Here is a 23,154-nt window from a genome sequence, read left to right as displayed (position 1 = left end):
ATTTTTAAAGTTGGGTGATGATGAGCCTTCATGCTGAACATTAAGAAGACTGAAAAAAATTACTAAATAGTATTTGGAAAACCTCAACAAGAAATGATGAACAGAACTTTATTTTTGTTCATCTGGAAGTTATAGACTCTTTTAAAGTCTATATAAACCTCTGCACAGATTTTTTTTAAAATTTTTGATTTGTTTCATGAATGCAAAGTTAAGCAACTTTCTAAATAGTATTCATTAAAAAAAATTCTATTATTTTGCTGCTGAAAGCTCAGTGCTTTTGCAAAACTGATAAAAATTCATTAAAGGTTCTGAAGGCTCTTTCTGCTTTCCCCCATACCTTTTCTCAGTAATAGATATAGCCGCAGAGATGGGAAGGCAGATGTACACAGATGATCACTCTGTGGAAAAGAGGAAAAGTATCTACTGTCTCAGGGAGGGGAGATAAAACAGATAAGATAGGAGGAAAGCACCTTTTTTTTTAGAAATCAGTGCAGGATAGAAGCTGTACTGCTATACCAGTTAATGAAGAGAAAACAAACTGCAAGAAATAAACTGGAGTACAAGTTGGTATACATGCAACGTGTAGGAGAATGTGCACATTGGCCATTAAACAGATAAACCTAAGATAGAAACAAAATGAACATATACCCTGCTGTAAGTAAAAAATAGTGCATATACATAAGATAGGGTACTTCGTAAACACTTTTTGATCAAAAAAATGTACTGTTACTATTTAATTACTTACAGTAGGGTATATGAGAATTTTGTTTCTATCTCAAGTTTTGTCGAGTTAATAAAGGCAACAGCACCCTGAATACAAATAGATCTCACATCCAGCCTGTATTACAGGGAGAGACACTCGCACAGAAGAAAAATATGAAACTTGCATCAGGCTTCAAACTGCATAACAGGAAATCTTAAAATGAATGAAGAAATGAAGATTGCAGGGTGAAGCTTGGTGCAATGTTATTAACTAAAGGAAACAAGCGACATATGTAAAAATCATATTTTCCATCTTAAACATGTCCATATCCTTTAAGGTTTAAATGGATGTGTATGTGCAGATACCACATCAAAACTATCCCTCAATGCTGTCAAACATTAAAAAAAAATCTATACTTTTAAGATACAGTACATCCTATACAACCAGTATTGATACATGCAACATGAATGGTATCTATACAATAGTACACTTCTGGGACAAACAACATCTTACATAATGTAAAACAGAAACAGGAAAGTAAATGTGGTACCTGCAAGAGGAGTCTTGGAAGGAGATGTTTAAATCCCAATGTGCCCGTATCCTGTTGATAAATTAACATATTAATTAATATGTAGACAAGGAGACAAATCACATACAGCGCAAAGTCAAGAATAAAACAAACTTAAAAGGGGTTGTCCGGGACTGTTATCCTTAAGATATCTGATCAGTGGGGGTGTGACACATGCAGCGTTGGACCCGGGTGCCAAGGGCCCACCAGTAACCAGCTCCAGGGCCCCACTTTTCAACTACATGCAAATGTAACATTATCCTCAAATCACAAATTGATATAACAATGATCTGGGCAGATTGTTAAATGAATCACTATGTACAAAGGCAGCATCTTTTTCAAGTAAATTGTGCCAAGTGCTGCTCATATAAAAGGGTGGTGGTCCGCTCTTGCAAAGGGGCCCACCAGAGGATTCTCCTGTTCTCCTGTGGGCCAGTCCAAGCCTGAACACATGGCTTCACCACTGATCAGTGCTCAGTTGTGGAGCTCTGTCAACCTTATAGTGGTCACAGTGGGGTACTGAACATCTGCACCCTACTGATTTGAAAGTGTATTTTGAAGATGGGGCACCACCAATGTGGGAGCGGGTCTAGAGAATAAAAGCAACTCCAATCATGGGATCTGTCAGTGTCCATCGTTTTTTATTTTAACTATTCCTTCTATAGTTCTATGCATATACATTTTTGCCAGGACAACAAAAGAGACAAGGTCTGAAGAAGAGTTAGCATTTGTAGGGCACCAGAAACTCTGCTTGAGCTGAATTTCCTATTTTTGAAGAGCCCCCTTTACATCCATACCACGTGCCAGTCCTGTGCACAAGAGCCTTATAAAATAGCTAATATCTGGGCTACCATGAAAAAGCTAAAACATCATTTATTTTTTTTGCAAATTGATTGATAGATCTCAGAACGACTACCTCCAAAGCATTGTATATTGATCTGAAGATCTCAATCCTGATCCTTATGCTAGGTTTAGGCGATCGATTACACTAGAGGTGAATTTGGTGCTTGGGGATGAACACCATGGGAATCTCTTATAAGTGTCTAGAACGGAGTACCGGAAATATAGAAAAAGATCACATAAGACTGAATAAATCCAAAATCCATGAAACCAAAGTATCCCGAAATAAGTACTACACTTTAAACTTCAAAAAGTAAAATAAATGTAAAGCCTCATTAAAAGTCTCCAGGACTAGAATATGTTTCACAATTCTTCTCATGTCTTCACTTTTTCCAATCTATTATTACATATTTATTGTGAATTACAGTACATTATTTCTTTGGGCTATTGATGACATCAAGAAAGAGGCCTGAAATGGTCTGTACAGCACAGAGAGGCAGACTATTGTATAGCGGGAAGAAAATTACACAAACGCTTCAGTAAATGTAGTCACATCCTAAGCTGGAGACGTTCCTGTTAAGTCCCTTAAAGGGGTCCGGGAGGCAGTTTCGGACTGCTGTGCCAAGGGCCCACCAGTGACCAACTCCAGGGTACCAATATTCAACTACATGCAAATGTGACATTATCCTCAATCACAAATTTATATAACAATGAACTGAGTAGATTGTTAAATGAATAAGATGCTGGCTTTGTCTGTACATAGTGATTCAAGTATATAGTGCCAAGTACTGCTCATATAAGAAGGTGGTGGCCCAACGGAGGATTCCCCTGTTCTCCAGTGGGCCAGTCCGAGCCTGCTAGGAGGTATCATTTTTTGGGTTGTTCTTTATTCCACCTCTACATGTTTTAGAGGATTCCTTTTTTTGGGGGAGTAAATTATTTAAAAAGGGTAATAAAGCTCACTCACTTCCACATCGGAAGCTAAGTAGGGCTGTGACATCACTTCTATAGATATTAACTAATGGGTTACTTGCAGAAAACCTGATGCTTGCGAGCTGGCAGATATCTATGGACATGACGTCACCAGCCCTGCTCACTTCCACATCGGATTCCCCCTATAAAGGGATTTTCTGGTTTTGGAAAATCCCTCTCCCCCGACTACATTTTGATTTTACAAAAAAAAATGAAATAAATATAAATAATCCTCACCTTACTCACCCTTTACTGGTCCAGCACTGAGCCTCCGCCGCTGCTGCAAGAATCTGCTATTGTCGCCACTTCGAGAGAGCTGCAGCCAATCACTGAGCTCTGCCCGAGCTGTCTGGAGGGAATCTGAGCTCACCTATTGGCTGCAGCGCTATTGGCGTAATGTCAGTGCTGCTGTCAATAAGAGGCACAGGGAGCAGCAGCGGGGACTCAACGCTTGACCTGGGGAGGGTGAGTAAAGCACCGTTTGTTTTTCTTTAAAGACAATCTGCAGATGGGAAACCGGGACTTTCTGAAATTAGAAAACATCTTTAAAGTTTTATAGCATAGAAAAAATAGAGAAAAAATGGCACCATACAACAGAATAATGAAAAAAAAAAATAAATATATATATATATATATATATATATATATATATATATATATATATATACAGTACAGACTAAAAGTTTAGACACACCTTCTCATTTAAAGATTTTTCTTTATTTTCATGACTATGAAAATTGTACATTCACTCTGAAGGCATCAAAACTATGAATTAACACATGTGGAATTATATACTTAACAAAAAAGTGTGAAACAACTGAAAATATGTCTTATATTCTAGGTTCTTCACCTTTTGCTTTGATGACTACTTTGCACACTCTTGGCATTCTCTTGATGAGCTTCAAGAGGTAGTCACCAGAAATGGTTTTCACTTCACAGGTGCGCCCTGCCAGGTTTAATAAGTGGGATTTCTTGCCTTATAAATGGTTTTGGGACCATCAGTTGTGTTGTGCAGAAGTCTAGTGGATACACAGCTGATAGCCCTACTGAGTAGACTGTTAGAATTTGTATTATGGCAAGAAAAAATCAGCTAAGTAAAGAAAAACGAGTGGCCATCATTACTTTAAGAAATGAAGGTCAGTCAGTCAAAAAAATTGGGCAAACTTTGAAAGTGTCCCCAAGTACAGTTGAAAAAGCCATCAAGCGCTACAAAGAAACTGGCTCACATGAGGACCGCCCCAGGAAAGGAAGACCAAGAGTCACCACTGCTTCTGAGGATAAGTTTATCCGAGTCACCAGCCTCAGGAATCACAGGTTAACAGCAGCTCAGATTAGAGACCAGGTCAATGCCACACAGAGTTCTAGCAGCAGACACATCTCTACAACAACTGTTAAGAGGAGACTTGGTGCAGCAGGCCTTCATGGTAAAATAGCTGCTAAGAAACCACTGCTAAGGACAGGCAACAAGCAGAAGAGAATTGTTTGGGCTAAAGAACACAAGGAATGGACATTAGACCAGTAGAAATCTGTACTTTGGTCTGATGAGTCCAAATTTGAGATCTTTGGTTCCAACCACCGTGTCTTTGTGTGACGCAGAAATGGTGAACGGATGGACTCTACATGCCTGGTTCCCATCGTGAAGCATGGAGGAGGAGGTGTGATGGTGTGGGGGTGCTTTGCTGGTGACACTGTTGGGGATTTATTCAAAATTGAAGGCATACTGAACCAGAATGGCTACCACAGCATCTTGCAGCGGCATGCTATTCCATCCAGTTTGCGTTTAGTTGGACCATCATTTATTTTTCAACAGGACAATGACCCCAAACACACCTCCAGGATGTGTAAGGGCTATTTGACCAAGAAGGAGAGTGATGGGGTGCTACGCCAGATGACCTGGCCTCCACAGTCACCAGACCTGAACCCAATCGAGATGGTTTGGGGTGAGCTGGACCGCAGAGTGAAGGCAAAAGGGCCAACAAGTGCTAAGCATCTCTGGGAACTTCTTCAAGATTGTTGGAAGACCATTTCCGGTGACTACCTCTTGAAGCTCATCAAGAGAATGCCAAGAGTGTGCAAAGCAGTCATCAAAGCAAAAGGTGGCTACTTTGAAGAACCTAGAATATAAGACATATTATCAGTTGTTTCACACTTTTTTGTTAAGTATATAATTCCACATGTGTTGATTCATAGTTTTGATGCCTTCAGTGTGAATGTACAATTTTCATAGTCATGAAAATACAGAAAAATCTTTAAATGAGAAGGTGTGTCCAAACTTTTGGTCTGTACTGTATATATATATAAATATATATTTATAAAAATGCAGAATGAAGATGGATGTATTTTTTATGGTGCTACACAATCTCTCACAACACATAAGGTTAAAAAAAAAAAAAAAAGAATACTTCTCATCAGGTAAGTGGCACCTGTCTCAATATTTCAACACAGAAGTGAGGCGTCTGCCAGCGGCAAAACTACAAAGCAACAATAAAGGCACTGCGGCTCACTTTAATGCCCTCTTGTTTTTTGTGTCACCATGCCCGGCTTACAGACCTTTCTTTCAGAAAGCAGCCAAGCGTGAAGTAGAGCAGAGAAGGAAAATCCAGACCTCTGTCATACCTTAATGAGAGACGGTCAGACGGAATAAGTAGCGAGCGGAAGGCAAGTAGGATTAGGAAAAAAGGGTTTCAGGTGCAGGGAGGGGAGGAATCTTCAAACCGAAAAAAAATATAGCATAGTTGATTATTACTAATCTGCAAGCTGCCTCAAGCTAATTTTCAGTTGGAAAACTTTTTGCGAAAAAAAGTCTGCCGCGTGTGAACAAAGCCTAATGGAGTATCTGAGAAGCCAACCGCATGGCCATGGCTACGCTCCGAGAGTATATATATATATATATATATATATATGTATGTGTGTGTGTGATTTATGGCGATTCCACTCCAGGTGGGCATAAGGAAAAATGTTCCCCCAGGGAATGCTGAGGTGGATGTGATGAGAATAAAATTGCATTGCAGCAGGCACCGTCACTTTCCATCTATCAATTTCCTCACATTGGGAAGCTGTGCGGAGCGGCGGCTCTGCGCTATATATAGAGATGTTCACTGGTACATTCTGTACTTGTCCCGTTCGGTAGGAGACAGGCGAGCGTTTGCTTTTCTGCACAATGAGATACAACCTTGTAAACAGCGTCCTGATTGAGCTAATGGGCTTTTTCTTACGGTCGTCGGCTTTCCTCTGGTCGCCAAATTAACACCGTGAAGCATACTAAAAATGGTAGTCTTATCCAAATATCTACCCAATTATTCTGGTGGACAGCTACTGAATTCAGACATTGCTATGAGCTTTCATTCCAAGTGGAGATCCCGGCTGCTGTTTTTACATGGGATCGGCTTTGGATACTTCTCCAACTGAAGATAACGGTGGGTGACATATTTTGGCCATGCACAGCCATTATTTCATTAGTCAGGGTAAGAGAATAACCATTAAAAAAAGTGAACTTTAAAGCCAAAATCCTTTTCTTCCCACCAGGAAAGCATCAACTGCTGTTGACTGATCTTAATATTCCTGTGTGCCTCCATCCAGCACTGTGTGTACATAAAGCTGTGACGCAGGGGCGTAACGACCTCAGTCGCAGACCGTGACCGGGTTCGTGCGGATGGGAACTCGCCGATGCCAGAGCAAACTTCAACTGGATGTGCATCCTGGGACGCACATTCTGCCTAAGTGTATAGTGGCGCAGAGACCCATTGAATCCATGAAATCGGCGTGCATGTGACTGGGGACGAATGACGTAATGCTTGCATGCTGAAGTCAGCTGCCAGCTTCAGAAGAGGACGTCGCACGGCGGGGGAGCGGATGAGAGGCGAGTATAACTGTTTATTTTTTTCCATGCATTAAAGAACAGCGGCAGAACGGGGGATATATATACCAGGATGGGGGATATACAGGTGCATCTCACTAAATTAGAATATCATCAAAAAGTTCATTTATTTCAGTTCTTCAATACAAAAAGTGAAACTCGTATATTATATAGAGTCATTACAAACAGATTGATCTATTTCACGTGTTTATTACTGTTAATGTTGATGATTATGGCTTACAGCCAATGAAAGCACAGAAGTCATTATCTCAGTAAATTAGAATACTTTATAACAACAGCTTGAAAAATGTTTTTAAAATCTGTAATGTTGTCCTACTGAAATGTATGTTCAGTAAATGCCCTCAATACTTGGTCAGGGCTCCTTTTGCATCAATTACTGCATCAATGCAGCGTGGCATGGAGGCGATCAGCCTGTGGCACTGCTGAGGTGTTATGGAAGCCCAGGTTGCTTTGATAGCAGCCTTCAGCTCGTCTGCATTGTTGGTTCTGGTCTCTCATCTTCCTCTTGACAATACCCCATAGATTCTCTCTAATAGATTCTCTATGGGGTTAAGGTCAGGTGAGTTTGCTGCCAATCAAGCACAGTGATACTGTTGTGTGTAAACCAGGTATTGGTACTTTTTGCAGTGTGGACAGGTGCCAAGTCCTGCTGGAGAAGGACATTTCCATCTCCAAAAAGCTTGTCGGCAGAGGGAAGCATGAAGTGCTCTAAAATGTCCTGGTAGACGGCTGCGCTGACTTTGGTCTTGATAAAACACAGTGGACCTACACCAGCAGATGACATGGCTCCCCAAACCATGACTGATTGTGGAAACTTCACACTAGACCTCAAGCAGCTTGGATTGTGGCCTCTCCACTCTTCCTCCAGACTCTGGGACCTTGTGGAGTGTGTCAATGACTGCCTTCTGGACATCTGTCAAGTCAGCAGTCTTCCCCATGATTGTGGAGCCTACTGAAACAGACTAAGGGACCTTTTAAACACTTAGGAAGCCATTGCAGGTGTTTTTTGTTAATTATTCAAATTTACTGAGATAATGACTTTTGTGTTTTCATTGGCTATAAGCCATAATCATCAACATTAACAGAAATAAACACTTGAAATAGATCACTCTGTTTGTAATGACTCTATAGAATATATGAGTTTCACTTTTTGTATTGAAGAACTGAAATAAAATAACTTTTTGATGATATTCTAATTTAGTGAAATGCACCTGTATATGCCAGGATGGGGCCCAGGATAAAGGATATATACCAGGATGCAGGATATATATATCAGGATGGGGCCCAGGATAAGGGATATATATACCAGGATGGGGGATATATATACCAGGATGGGGCCCAGGATAATGGACATATATACCAGGATGGGGCCCAGGATAAGGGACATATACAGTATACCTGGATGGGGGACAAATACCAGCATGGGGGACATATATACCAGTATGGGGCCAGGAAGGGGACATATATAAATACCAGGATGGGAGGGAACACGGTCCAAATCTTGCACCAGGGCTCATCGGACTCTAGATACGTCACTGCTGTGACGGTATAAATGAACTGCAGACCAGATTAATTTAATAAAGTCTAAATATTACTTTACTGTCAATGAATATCTAGTAAAGCCCTGAAGTACTGAACTGAGACATAAGAATAACGAACCTGCATGTTGATGGTTTCTAGAGAACAGAAAAGAACACAAATAAAGAAGGAAGAAATAACTGAAAGGCAAGTACCGACGGTATAATGTTACTTACAGGTAGAGGTTTACTAATAATCAGAGCTCCCCTTAAAGAGCTATCTCGGAAAAAGCATAGTAATTATAGTCATTTTCTAACATATTCTAATTTACCTAAAAAAATAACCCTTTATGCGATTACTCACCTTTCAGCAGGTCTCCTCAGATTCCTCCGCTAATACAGACGAGTCTGCAATAAACTGGTCATCAGCAGATTCTCGATCATCATAAACTGGTCTATGGCATATGGTGATGGAGATTGTGATTTCTTTTTCCCACTCAATCAGCGCTGCATCTCAAAGTCTGTCCTGATAATTATGATCCTATTTAGCTCCTAGTAATGAGATGTCCACGGTTCTGCAGCCGGCCCCTGTTTAACTCAGGGTGCATCTGTTTTTGAGCTTTAGGCTTTGCAAGCTCTGAAATATTAATGTCAGGTGACCGCTGGAAATGGCCATGGTAAAGCCATTAGTTTTGGAGAAAAATACAAACAGATGCAAAATGTCAACTTTGCTCAGTCTGTAAGCATGTATGATGATTGTCTCTTTCACTGTGACTTGGAGTAATGCCTGAAAATGCCATAACATTGGCAATTGTATGAGCTGTGGAGTTGGAGACAGTTGAGGGTAGAGTTGGAGCTGGAGGAAATGTATCAAACCCAAAATAAAAATTTATACTTTGTTGCATATTTACTTTCTTAGCAATTTAATAAAGTTAAAAAAAAAATTAATTATTTAAATATATTAATCATAAGTACAGTAAATTATTCTTCGCTATTTATGGAGAAGTCAGGGTGAGAGAAAAAAAAGAGGAATCCAAATTAAAGCTAGAGGCAGAAAAACTGGAGATGTTGGGACTCAAATGCCTGGCTTACCAACTCCACAAGACTGTTTACAAAGTTTTTACCCCAACTTTCTAACATACCAAATAAAAATCCCACTAGAGGAAAACATCCGAAAGGAGTTTGTATGTTCTCCCCGTGGGTTTCCTCTGGGTTCTCCGGTTTCCTCCACACTCCAAAGACATACTGATAGGGAATCTAGATTGTGAGCCCCAATGGGGACAGAGATAATGTTTGTAAAGGGCTGCGGAACATGATGGCGCTATATAAGCAAAGCATAATAAATAATGTTACAGTAGAGGGGGGCCAAATATATATATCAATGACTAGTCAAGTATCCCAAATACCTTGTCCAAAAACTGTTCAGTTTCACAGATCTTTACCTACAGCGAGGATATAGATGAACCCAGCCGCCTTTAGAACATGAAGTCGCTAGCCCGCTCCTATAGCTGGTGCCTCTCACCTGCTTCCTCCGCAAGCGGTTGCATAGGAGTCTTGCTTCCTTCTTCTTTTCAAACTCAGGAAAGAGGGCATCTGCTCTCACTCGGCAGATAGTAACCATTTCCTGACCAAAAAACCCGCCAGATCTGGCAGAGCTTCCGGAGCGATGGCAGCTGTCCAGCAACTCTTTCTGCTCCAAAAATACTAAACGTCACCGTGACACACTATGAAACTTCATAGCGCGTTGCAAGGCTCCCACCGTATAGCCGTTGCATCTAGTAGTATTTACTAGGGTGGTGGTATACTTTTAGCAATAAGATCCTGGCTTTAAAGTGTTAAAAATAAATAGCAGCTGATCCTTGTGGGGGGGGGTTGACGACAATACGGCGTTCTAAAATAGGGGTTAAGATCTTGCCTTTTCGATCCACAAGGCGTTAAGGGGGATTTGTGTCAAAGCCTTGATGTGTAATAACCTTTTCACCTCCTCCGTACCTGGCATTCATGTTGTCCTGCGCCGCAGAATGTCAATAATGTAGACATGCAGTCATTTCTATTTTAGTGAGGTGACAGGCTTCACTCCAGAGAGGGGTCATGGGGTGCTCTGTGGGGGTATGTCGCATTCTATGAAACAAAGACCGAACGGTGCCAGGAATATCAAAAAAATAAAAGATAGAAAGGAGTAGGGAATGGCCACACAGAAGGAATTACTACTATAGGGCTAAGATGTGCAAGAGTGCTCCAGTCACTCGGTTACAACAGAGTCAATATAATGCCCCAGTCTGGGCTACTTGACAATTCTGAACTTTCCAGATTCTTTGGACTATAAGATGCACTTTTTAATAGAAAATATCTTGAAAAAAAGCGTGTGCGTCTTATAGTCTGGAGGGAGATTCTTACGATCGAGGACATCCGTAACACAGTGTCCTTTCCGATCACTATGAGAACTATGAAGTGGTGCAGTTCTGTCTCCTGAAGCCCCACACTGATCTATCTGATCGGTGCAGGGCAGGAGAGAAAGCTACTAAGACCAGCACATCACTAAAGCTGCACGGATGCTGGAGATCCTGGCTAGCTGATCAGTCCCATGCTTGGAAGTAACTTCAAACTGCTATAATGTATACAGTGTGTGTGTATTGTAGATCAGCTGTGTGTTTTGATAGTGTAACTGAGCTGAGTTTGTTGTAGCTGAGCTGTGTGTGTTGATGTGGAAGAGCTGTGTGTGTTGATATATTAAAGTTGTGTGTGTGCGCATGTAGCAGACCTGTGTGTGCAGCAGAGATGTGCGTATGTAGCAGAGCTGTGTGTGCAGCAGAGCTGTGTGTATGTAGCAGAGCTGTGTACGCAACAGAGTTGTGCATATATAGCAGAGCTGTGCATATGTAGCAGAGCTGTGTATATGTAGCTGAACTTTGTGTGTTGATGTAGAAGAGCTAAGCGTGTTGATTTAGCAGAGTTGCGCGCGTGCGCATGTAGCGGAGCTGTGTGTTAATGTAGCTGAGCTGTGTGTGCTAATCTAGCAGAGTTGTGCAGAGTTGTGTGTGCACATGTAGTGGAGCTGTGTATCAGAGCTGTGTGTATGTAGCAAAGTAGTGTGTGTAGTAGAGTGTGCAGCAGAGGTGGATGTATGTAGCAGAGCTGGGTGTGCATATACTGTATAGGCAGCAGTGTTGTGTATAAGTGTACGCTGCAGAGAGGGTACATAATGTGCGCTGTAAAGATATATGTGTTTAAAAATACACATGCTGCAGGAGATCAATTACATCCCTATTCTACCCTGGGGTAGACCAGTGAAGTTCAAGTTAGTAGGAAATATGATTTTTCTATTTTCCACTGTCAATAATTGGGGTGCGTCTTTCAATATGAAAAAATACGGTACTTACAACTTTAAAACTTTTTTTAGCTTTTTGATTCTTTAACAAAGATTAGCATAACGACAGATTCTCAAGAACCAATGGTAGGGATGAATAAAAAGAGTCGCAGGACCCTGATCCGGCAACCACATGGGTAGTCTGCGGCCGCCGGACCAGATCTCTGGGAACCTCCTCATATCTACAGCATCCCCAGCGCCTCTTTTGATCAGTAGGCCTAGCCCGATATCAATGGTGCGGAGTGACACATGACGCCGCGCCAGGTCTACTAATCAAAAGAGGTGCCATACATATTGGCAGGTAGGAATTAGTTCTCAAGGCTCTGACCTGGCGGCCACAAACTATCAACATTGCCCTGGACCAGGGTCTTTGGAATCTTTTTGCTCAACTCAGTGATATGGGCATCATCCAGAATAGAAACCACTTGACAAGACTTGGGGCTCCAATGCCACAAACACTTTCACAGCAATTAGTCCTAGGCCATGGCCAATATATGTTTTTTTTTACCAGCAATCCATTTACATGATTACCAAGCATAAAGAAAAAGGAGGAAAAAAAAGGGATTGTATCACAGAAATTAAAGTATTGATCATCTCACACAGTCAATGTTCACTAGGTTGGAAACAGGATCAATTACAGTGCCTAAACTACAGATGTCCATGCAGATTAGACTAAAGTAGATGGGAATAGATGACTTCAACCATAAAAAAAAGCTCAAGTATTTTTTTTTGCATTTTTGGCAGTATGGTTGTTTGTTCTTTTTATTACATATCACAATCTATATTAAAAAAAATCTAAAATAGAAATCTTGCAATTTTCACACCGGCCACTGGGGCTTTTTTAGACTCTAACTCCCTGTTGTTTCAGGAAACAACACATGTACATTAGCCACTGTAACATACCTGGCGGAGTACTTGCATAGTGCACCATCTCCCACTATGCAAGATCGCAGTCTTAGCCTTCAGTCCAGTTTGTAAGTCGTGCTCCTGTTCATACTGTGTGCATGCTCTGGTCTGATTGCTTAGGGCGGCGGCCCGGTTACTTCCTGATTCTTATAGCTGCGGTGGGCACACTTCTAAAGCTTCCCCAGCCTATTGCTGTGAGTCACTGGATATTTAAACCCACTTCACCTTGGAGCAGGTGCCTGAGCAACACTAATTTCAGTGTGCTCCTACTCTGAAGTTGCCAGGTCTTGTTTCTGCTTCTTGCCTGTCCCGCCTTTCTGGGGGTTGTTTTCCCAGACCTGTTATCTGTGTCTCCTAGCCTTTTGTCCGCCATTCTGGGGGCCGTATACCCAGACCCGGTATCTCGTTGCAGTGTCTGTTCCTGTCTGAACACTCTCCTAGCCTGTTTGTCTCTATGTCCATATCTTCCCTTTTCCTGTAGTGTCTGAACCTGCACCTAACTCCAACTCGTTGTCTCTGTACTTCTGTTTGTGAGTTTGGAGTCCACTCGCTACTTCATTGCAAGTACCTTGTGTGTATCTGGTTCTGCTTGTCCCTTCCAGTCTGTTCCGTGTGAACAGAGTCCTGTTCTCTCTGCTCTGCCTTGTCCACCGCTCCGGCGGTTCTTCTCTGCTCTGCCTTGCTCACCGTTCCGGCGGTTCCTCTCTGTTCTGCCTTGCTCACCGCTCCGGCGGTTTCTCTCTGCTTTGCCTTGCTCACCGCTCCGGCGGTTTCTCTCTGCTCTGCCTTGCTCACCGCTCCGGCGGTTCCTCTTTGCTCTGCCTTGCTCACCGCTCTGGCGGTTCCTCTTTGCTCTGCCTTGCTCACCGCTCCGGCGGTTCCTCTCTGCTCTGCCTTGTTCATCGCTTCGGCGGTTCCTCTCTGCTCTGCCTTGTTCACTGCGTCTGCGGTTCTGCTCTGCTCCGCTTGTTCACCGCGTCTGCGGTTTTGCTCTGCTTGTTCACCGCATCTGCGGTTTTGCTCTGCTTTGCTTGTTCACCGCGTCTGCGGTTTTGCTCTGCTTTGCTTGTTCACCGCGTGTGCGATTTTGCTCTGCTTGGCTTGTTCGCCGCTTCCGCGGGTTTTGCCTTGCTCTGCTCATTTACCGCACCTGCGGGTTTTGCTTTGCTCTGTCCATTTACCGCACCTGCGGGTTTTGCTCTGCTCTGTTCGTTTACCACATCCGCGGGTTTTGCTCTGCTCTGTCCGTTTACCGCACCTGCGGGTTTTGCTCTGCTCTGCTCGTTTACCGCATCCGCGGGTTTTGCTCTGCTCTGTCCGTTTACCGCACATGCGGTTTTGCTCCGCTCTGTTTGCTCACCGCTCCGGCGGTTTTGCTCTGCTTCGCTTGTCTACCGCATCTGCGGCTCTGTTCCTGTATCCCAGTCTGTACTGGACCCTATCCAGCCTGCGCTCCAACCTGCTAGTACCTCCCTGTCTGCACAACAGCCGTGCCTGCCAGTACCCGCCTGTCTGCATACCAGCTGTGCCTGCCAGTACCCACCTGTCTGCATACCACCTGTGCCTGCCAGTACCCACCTGTCTGCATACCAGCTGTGCCTGCCCGTTCCTGCAATCCCCGGTGTGGGCCAACAGCCGTGTCCGGGGTCTGTCCTGGAGTAGCACCTGGTCCCTCTGCCCGGTTCCTCCTTGGTGCACGGAGTCGATTGAGCCGCCGTGCGACCTTGGTCGGATCGGGTTGATACTTAGTTACGCCCCTCCAGGCACTCCTTGGTTCATGGTACAGTGGGATCACTAATCACGCACACGCCAGCCAGTCCGGGCGTGTGCATAACAGCCACAATGGTCGGATCCAGATTCTGTCTTTTGTATTGAAGTGTCTAATGAGCACTTGCAAAGGGAGGGGAAGCTGTGATGTCGTCTATTGTGATTGGTGGATTCTCTGTTTTCAATTAAGTATAGAAGAGATATCTGTCATTGTCATCCTGCCTCTGATGATAATGAGTGTGCTGAAAATACTTCCTGAAAGGGCAGGAAGTATGAGTTTAAAAAAAAGCCCCAGTGGCCAGTGTGAAAATTGCAAGATTACAATTTTTTAAAATAAATATTGTGATAGGAAGAAAAGAAAAGAAAAACAAATAATAATGTCAAAATGTTGTTTTTTTTAAATACAGGTAACACAAAATCCTGATTTAAGGAATAGGTATTTTTTTTTATTTTTTGATGATAGCTCCCCTTTAAAACCCAAGTTGCTGCTCCTAACATCACTCTAAACTAATCAAGCAGGGGCAGCAGGTGGCAGCGGGCTGCTTGTGCCGCCTACATGAAGATCCTCCCTTCACAGAGCGCCTATCTTTTCCCGCACAGTGGCCTCCTACTGCTACTGTTTGAGTTGCTTAGAAAGGACGGTGGGGGGTGTAAAAAGCTGCAACAATTAAGAAAAAAATGGCATCACCTATAATACAGAAAATGTTCTTCACTCAATGAAAAAATACACATAAACTATCAATATATTGGACAGGAAGATTTTCGAGCATGTCTGAATATTATCTTTTTTTCTACAAGAAATGAGCCATTGTTTCTTTCTCATTGCCTCTGAAGCCTTGCAGACGTGCCCCCTTACCCATGGCTACCCTAAGGATAAGCTTTGTTATTAGATAGAATATCCATCCCATCCCCCATTCTAACAAAACCAGCATTCAATCTATAGACCTAAAAGCAGATTTTAAAAAAAGTATCATTAAAATAAAAAAAAAATAACAAGGATAAAATAGGTGACTCTGCACAGTACCATGTGCACAGCCTGCAAACTGACATAGGACTGACAGTCTGATAATAGCTAAATAAATCCCTTCATTATCGGCTGCTCCTGACAACCCCAAGTCATTAATCAGCATTATTCTATTCACATCCTTAACGGCCAAAGAAAATTAAGGCTTTCTGCACTTAGGCATGGACGCACAATTTTTATACTCCACACCCTTGAGTGAGGTTGTTAACAGATGACAAGTAAGATGTCGTCAGATGATCTGACTAGTATAGACAAGAACTGCAGAATAACAGATATAGGGCCAGATGGAAGAACGACTAATTACACAGTACCTAGAATTTAGGGAATACAGATAACATTTTCATTTCCATGAAAAAGTGATTATATATATATTTTTAAATGCTGTTGTAAGCACATTGTATCCATGTGTCCAATCTATAGAGCATAGCCCAGGGAGTACAAGCCAAATCTTAAGAGGGTACATGCAATGTCTTTACACCTGGTTCCTAACTTTCTTCCACAGGGTACGATCATAACCTTAGGGTGCTTCAAAGTGATTTAAGTTGAGAGTACTTAGCTAAGAAACACAGGGTAATTGGGGTACTTAGTCGGGATGCACTATGTACTTGGGGTACGTAGTCAAGAAGAACTGGGTATTTAGGGTACTTGGGGTACTTAGTCAAGAAGCACTGGGTATTTAGAGTACTTAGTTAAGAAAAGTCAAGAAGGACTGGGTACTTAGGGTATTTAGTCAAAAAGCACTGGGTATTTAGGGTACTTGGGGTACTTAGTCAAGAAGAACTGGGTATTTAGGGCACTTAGTTAAGAAAAGTCAAGAAGCACTGGGTACTTAGGGTACTTAGTCAAGTAGCACTGGGTATTTAGGGTACTTGGGGCACTTAGTCAAGAAGCATTGGGTATTTAGGGCACTTAGTTAAGAAAAGTCAAGAAGCACTGGGTACTTAGGGTACTTAGTCAAGAAGCACTGGGTATTTAGGGTACTTAGTTAACAAAAGTCAAGAAACCCTGGGTACTTAGTCAAAAAGCACTGGTTATTTAGAGTACTTGGGATACTTAGTCAAGAAACACTAGGTATTTAGGGTACTTAGTTAACAAAAGTCAAGAAGCCCTGGGTACTTAGTCAAGAAGCACTAGGTACTTAGGGTACTTAGTCAAGAATCACTAGGTATTTAGGGTACTTAGTTAACAAAAGTCAAGAAGCACTGGGTACTTAGTCAAGAAGCACTGGATATTTAGGGTACTTAGTTAACAAAAGTCAAGAAGCCCTGGGTACTTAGTCAAGAAGCACTGGTTATTTAGGGTACTTGGGATACTTAGTCAAGAATCACTGGGTATTTAGGGTACTTAGTTAATAAAAGTCAAGAAGCCCTGGGTACTTAGTCAAGAAGCACTGGGTGTTTAGGGTACTTAGTCAAGAAGCACTGGGTATTTAGGGTACTTAGTTAAGAAAAGTCAAGAAGCACTGGGTACTTAGGGTACTTATTCAAGAAGCACTGGGTATTTAGGGTACTTAGTTAAGTAAAACTACACAGAACTTATTTAATGGAAAAAAACACAGATTATAGAAATATGATAAAATAAAAATGACTTTAACTTATTTAAAATCCTGCCTCTGCAGTGATAATGCCATGTTCAGGTGATCATCGCACGCAATCACTGGACTCAGCAAGTGATATGCTGTATATATAAGCATCGCCACTGATTGCACCACTAATTAGTGGCGCTGGAGTGGTGGCATGTTTAAATAGGTGAATAATGCCTTTTTATTATTTTAAACACCTGGGCTACCCCTAGATAAGATCTCGATGATCATTTAGCAGGGTAATATGGATCACCCACTCACTTCCACATCAGGAGATGAGCTGGGCTGCTGACATCATGTCTTCCAATATCTGCTGGTTTGTTTCGGCAAATGCTAGGTATCGCGCAAATGCGGCAGGTATCACCCACCTGTCCTATTCAAGTGAAGAAAATGAGTCTCACTGGATCTGCGACTAGGGCAGGTGTGCGATACCTACCACTTGCGAATAAGGCTATGTGCCCACGATGCAGAATTGAAGCAGAAAATTTCTGCAGCGTTTCTGCATGTTCTTGGCAGTAAAAACGCTTGCGGATTTTACACGCGTTTTTGATGCGTTTTTGTAGCATTTATACATGCGGATTTGACTTGCGTTTTTCAAATGCATTGGGATCTCAAATCCGCATGCAGAAACGCACAAATAATGGACATGTTGCGGATTTTTGGACATGTTGCGGATTTTTCCGCTGCGGAAAATCCGCTGCGGAAAATTCTGCAGCATGGGCACAGAACATGCAGATTTTCATTGGGGATCATGGGGACGGATTACCAAGCGTTTTCGCTGCGGAAATTCCGCAGCAAAAACGCTTGAAAAACGTATAGTGGGCACACAGCCTAAAAGCCAGCAGATATTGAAAAATGTGAATGTCACTGGCCCCGCTCACCTACTGATATGGAAGATTATCTTCAGCAGGGCAAATCCACAGAACATAATTTTACACCAAAAAGTCAACTCTTGGAGACACCTTTTCACTATATTAAAGAGAAGCGATTAAGAATTTGTCCCAAACGCAGAAGTTCTTATGAACATGTGCTGCTCCGCCAAGATGTGACCTCTCGCTTCCTTTAATTGGCTTCGATATTCCCCTGTCTCCTTTATGTTTCAAGAGGCAGCAAAGTGGCAGCTCAGACACTCAAAGCTCCAGTCCGAGGGGGGATCATATTAATGCAGGGTGGGGACAGGAATGAAGGATAGCAAAAGGTTAAAGAGAAGGGGCAGATGTGACTGTAGCTCTAGTAAAGGCCATCTGTTCCGTCTGGCAATGAGGTGGGAGATCGGATGACATGCTGGCATTAGCCCAGACCAAAAGGCTAGCCAGACGGTGTCCATGTTACCCTGATACTCTATGATAGTCAGCAGCAGACATGCCAGTACTCCTGTGACTACAACTCTCATTAGGAGAAAACACATGGAATATAATTAAACCCTCAACATAGTAAACAAAAACTAGACATGGTTTACATTTTAACGGGAAGCTATCATCAGAAAAATTATGTTATATTTATTTCTAGAGAAAATTTAAACAGTATATTTTATAACAATAACGATCTTTATATTTGAAGAAAAATTAAATTTTAGAACTTTCACACTACCCAAAAGAGGTTTTAAGACTCATTCTACCTGTCTTTTCAGGAAGCGTTTTCAGCAGGCTCCTTATCATTAGAGGCAGGATTACAATGACAGGTAACTCCTCTATACACAGCTGATAACAGGATCCATCAGTAACAATAGACGATGTCACAGCTGTTCCTGCTTCCCTTCTCTTCACAATCACATTTGCACACGCTCATTAGCTGCTTCATTTCAAAAGATAGGGTCAGAGTCCGTTCATTGTGGCTAATGTACATGCGTTTAACCCGAAAAAATGAACTGGAGTATAAGTTGGTATGCATACAAATAAGAGCATGTTCACACTTGCCATTAAACTGACAAAACCTAAGGCAGGAACGAAATGATCATATATTGTGATAAAAAAAGCGTAAAAGCCATCTCACCAGCGTCCAAGTATACCCAAATCGGGATGGTCCTAATCTCTAGTGGTTAGGACCAACCCAGATTATGGGCACACATTGACGCTGGTGGGATGACTTTTACGCTTTTCTTTTAAAAATCAAAAAGGGTGTTTACAAAGTACTCTTATGTCATTTAAATGCACTATTGATTTTACTTATTTACTTACAGCAGGGTATATGTTCATTTTGTTTCTGTCTTAGGTTTTGTAATGTACATGTGTTGTTTCCTGAAACAACAGGAAGTTAGAGTCTAAAACAGCCCCAGTGGCCGGTGTGAAAATTGCAAGATGTATTTATTTTTCTTATTAACTTTTAATACAGATCGTGATATGGGACAAAATCTTGCAAAAAAAAAATTAAATATATATATGAAAAAATAAAAAATATCTAAAAAAAAAATAATAGTAAATTATATATATATATACAGTACAGACCAAAAGTTTGGACACACCTTCTCATTTAAAGATTTTTATGTATTTTCTTGACTATGAAAATTGTACGTTCACACTGAAGGCATCAAAATTATGAATTAACACATGTGGAATTATATACTTAACAAAAAAGTGTGAAACAACTGAAAATATGTCTTATATTCTAGGTTCTTCAAAGTAGCCACCTTTTGCTTTAATGACTGCTTTGCACACTCTTGGCATTCTCTTGATGAGCTTCAAGAGGTAGTCTCCGGAAATGGTCTTCCAACAATCTTGAAGGAGTTCCCAGAGATGCTTAGCACTTGTTGGCCCTTTGGCCTTCACTCTGCGGTCCAGCTCACCCCAAACCATCTCGATTGGGTTCAGGTCCGGTGACTGTGGAGGCCAGGTCATCTGGCGTAGCACCCCATCACTCTCCTTCTTGGTCAAATAGCCCTTACACAACCTGGAGGTGTGTTTGGGTTCATTGTCCTATTGAAAAATAAATAATGGTCCAACTAAACGCAAACCGGATGGAATAGCATGCCGCTGCAAGATGCTGTGGTAGCCATGCTGGTTCAGTATGCCTTCAATTATGAATAAATCCCCAACAGTGTCACCAGAAAAGCACCCCCACACTATCACACCTCCTCCTCCATGCTTCACGGTGGAAACCAGGCATGTAGAGTCCATCCGTTCACCTTTTCTGCATCGCACAAAGACATGGTGGTTGTAGCCAAAGATCTCAAATTTGGACTCATCAGACCAAAGCACAGATTTCCATTGGTCTAATGTCCATTCCTTGTGTTCTTTAGCCCATACAAGTCTCTTCTGCTTGTTGCCTGTCATTAGCAGTGATTTCCTAGCAGCTATTTTACCATGAAGGCCTGCTGCACAAAGTCTCCTCTTAACAGTTGTTGTAGAGACGTGTCTGCTGCTAGAACTCTGTGTGGCATTGACCTGGACTCTAATCTGAGCTGCTGTTAAACTGCGATTTCTGAGGCTGGTGACTCAGATAAACTTATTTTCAGAAGCAGAGGTGACTCTTGGTCTTCCTTTCCCGGGGCGGTCCTCATGTGAGCCAGTTTCTTTGTAGCGCTTGATGGTTTTTGCAACTGCACTTGGGGACACATTCAAAGTTTTCCCAATTTTTCGGACTGACTGAACATCATTTCTTAAAGTAATGATGGCCACTCGTTTTTCTTTACTTAGCTGCTTTTTTCTTGCCATAATACAAATTATAACAGTCTATTCCGTAGGACTATCAGCTGTGTATCCACCTGACTTCTGCACAACACAACTGATGGTCCCAACCCCATTTATAAGGCAAGAAATCCCACTTATTAAACCTGACAAGGCACACCTGTGAAGTGAAAACCATTTCCGGTGACTTCCTCTTAAAGCTCATCAAGAGAATGCCAAGAGTGTGCAAAGCAGTCATCAAAGCAAAAGGTGGCTACTTTGAAGAACCTAGCATATAAGACATATTTTCAGTTGTTTCATACTTTTTATAATTCGACATGTGTTGATTCATAGTTTTGATGTCTTCAGTGTGAATGTGCAATATTCAAAGTCATGAAAATACAGAAAAATCTTTAAATGAGAAGGTGTGTCCAAACTTTTGGTCTGTACTGTACATATATATATATATGTGTGTGTGTGTGTGTGTGTGTGTGTGTGTGTGTGTGTAACACAAAAGCCTGATTTAAACAATCTACTGATCAAAGCTTCTCTTTAAATGCTATTCCCACACATGACAATCACAAGAGGACCACACCAATTTTTCTAAATGATCCCCTAAAACTTGTAGGATATTGCACAATTCATTTTGTGATATTTCAGTGGCCAAGTCCCCTATAGATGTGACCTACACAACAACTCGTATAATGGAAGAGCAGCCTGGAGAGCCGCTAACGCTGCCGGGGACATCCGTCATGTGTCAAGCTGTGTCCCAGGATGTGTATTATGCACTAGGTGCTATCTGGTATCTAGCGACCTCATTACTCTTACGGTGATGACATCAGAACTTTCTCCGAGGAGATTTGTATGGTTGTCACGCCAGGAACTATGCTAGGATAAAGTACCTTAAATTTAATAGACAAGCACATATAGGCTTTCCACTGCAAGTCCGTCAGGAAATATCTAGTGTTTTGTGTGTGGTTCTCCGCTTGACCGTAGTTGCGGAAGCAAAAAGCAAAGAATTTCCGAAAACACGTTGAGTTACGTTGGTGCTTCCAGAATGTGTGGTTTCTAATATAAACCTGAGGTTTGGGGTGAACGCGTTCCAGTATATTCCGGTATATTGCGCTGGAGGTTACGGTGCTGAGTGAGTACAGGGACCTGGAGCACAAGGGAAGGAACTTTTAATACCTGGCTTGTTAGCATATCATCATTTAATTTACAGCATCCACCCAACGAGTACAATTTACTTAGTAATCATCTCTATGTGTGGTCTTGACTCTCGTGTTGCTGCTGCCAAGCTTCAGCCCCAAAGGCAGCTACTACATTGCTTCACAAGCTGTTAAAATGTCCAAATGTAATATATCGCCCATCCTACTTTGATGTTTAATGTGAAAGCATTGCTCTTAAAGCGCACCTGCCGTCCCAAAACTGTGGCATTATGGAAAGGAGTTTGTCAATTCAGTTGACGTTAATTGATGTAACGAGGACATGAAGTTTTTAGGGTTTTTTTTTATTAAGTAACTGACTAAATATTACACATACAAATATATCTTATATTCCAATCACGTCCCCAATAATGATAAATACAGAAAACATTTTCAGTTCCATGAAAAAGTGATTACATTTTTTTTTTTTTTTTAAATGCTGTTATAACCACATTGTATCCATGTGTTCAATCTATAGAGCCTAGCCCAGGGAGTACAAGTCACATCTTAAGAGGGTACATGCAATGTCTTTATACCTTGTTCCTAACTTTCCTCCACAGGGTACGATCACAACCTTGGGATGCTTCGCTTCAAAGTGATTTAAATAGAGAGTACTTAGCTAAGAAACAAGGGTACTTGGGATACTTAGTCAAGAAACACAGGGTACGTGGGATACTTAGTAAAGAAACACAGGGTACTTGGCATATTTAGTCAAGAAACACAGGGTACGTGGGATACTTAGTCAAGAAACACAGGGTACTTGGGATACTTAGTAAAGAAACACAGGGTACTTGGGATACTTAGTCAAGAAACACAGGGTCCTTGGGATACTTAGTCAAGAAGAACTGGGCACTTAGGGTACTTAGTCAAGAAGTACTGGTTATTTAGGGTACTGACTAAATATTACACATATCTCATATTCCAACCACATCCCCAATATTGATAATCCAGCTCACTAATAAGACAGGAAACCAAATCAAGTGATCACGTCACTCAAACTTGTAATCATTGTCACTCCAGCTGTTCAGGAACTACAAATCTCAGCACTCTCTGACAGCCACAATCTATCAGGGCATTTGGGGTACCGCAGGTTGCTAATTCTTGATCTAATGAATGAGAGTGTCAAGACTCTTCCCAAATAGCTGATGTCTAGGGTAAGAAGGACCAGGCATGCTGGATTTCAATATGCCCAATCTTTTATTCTCAAAGGAGATACGCCGCTGC

General features: G+C 41.9%; 1 protein-coding gene across 8 annotated transcripts in view; it reads right to left on the bottom strand.

The window, feature by feature from the left end:
* SAMD11 (sterile alpha motif domain containing 11) overlaps positions 1-23,154 on the bottom strand; it is a 180,701-nt gene that overhangs the window by 83,967 nt on the left and 73,580 nt on the right. For all 8 annotated transcript variants that reach the window (XM_073656947.1, XM_073656944.1, XM_073656946.1 and 5 more), the window contains exon 4: positions 1,254-1,304. In XM_073656947.1, the coding sequence (XP_073513048.1) occupies positions 1,254-1,304 (51 nt within the window). The remainder of the gene's footprint in view (positions 1-1,253; positions 1,305-23,154) is intronic.

Source organism: Phyllobates terribilis, unplaced genomic scaffold (assembly GCF_046119375.1).
Source record: "Phyllobates terribilis strain yellow unplaced genomic scaffold, ASM4611937v1 Scaffold_12__6_contigs__length_324123572, whole genome shotgun sequence".
NCBI classification, from domain to species: Eukaryota; Metazoa; Chordata; class Amphibia; order Anura; family Dendrobatidae; genus Phyllobates; species Phyllobates terribilis.
The sequence above is the reverse complement of the archived record's forward strand: the minus strand, read 5'-3'. Positions and strand labels throughout refer to the sequence as shown.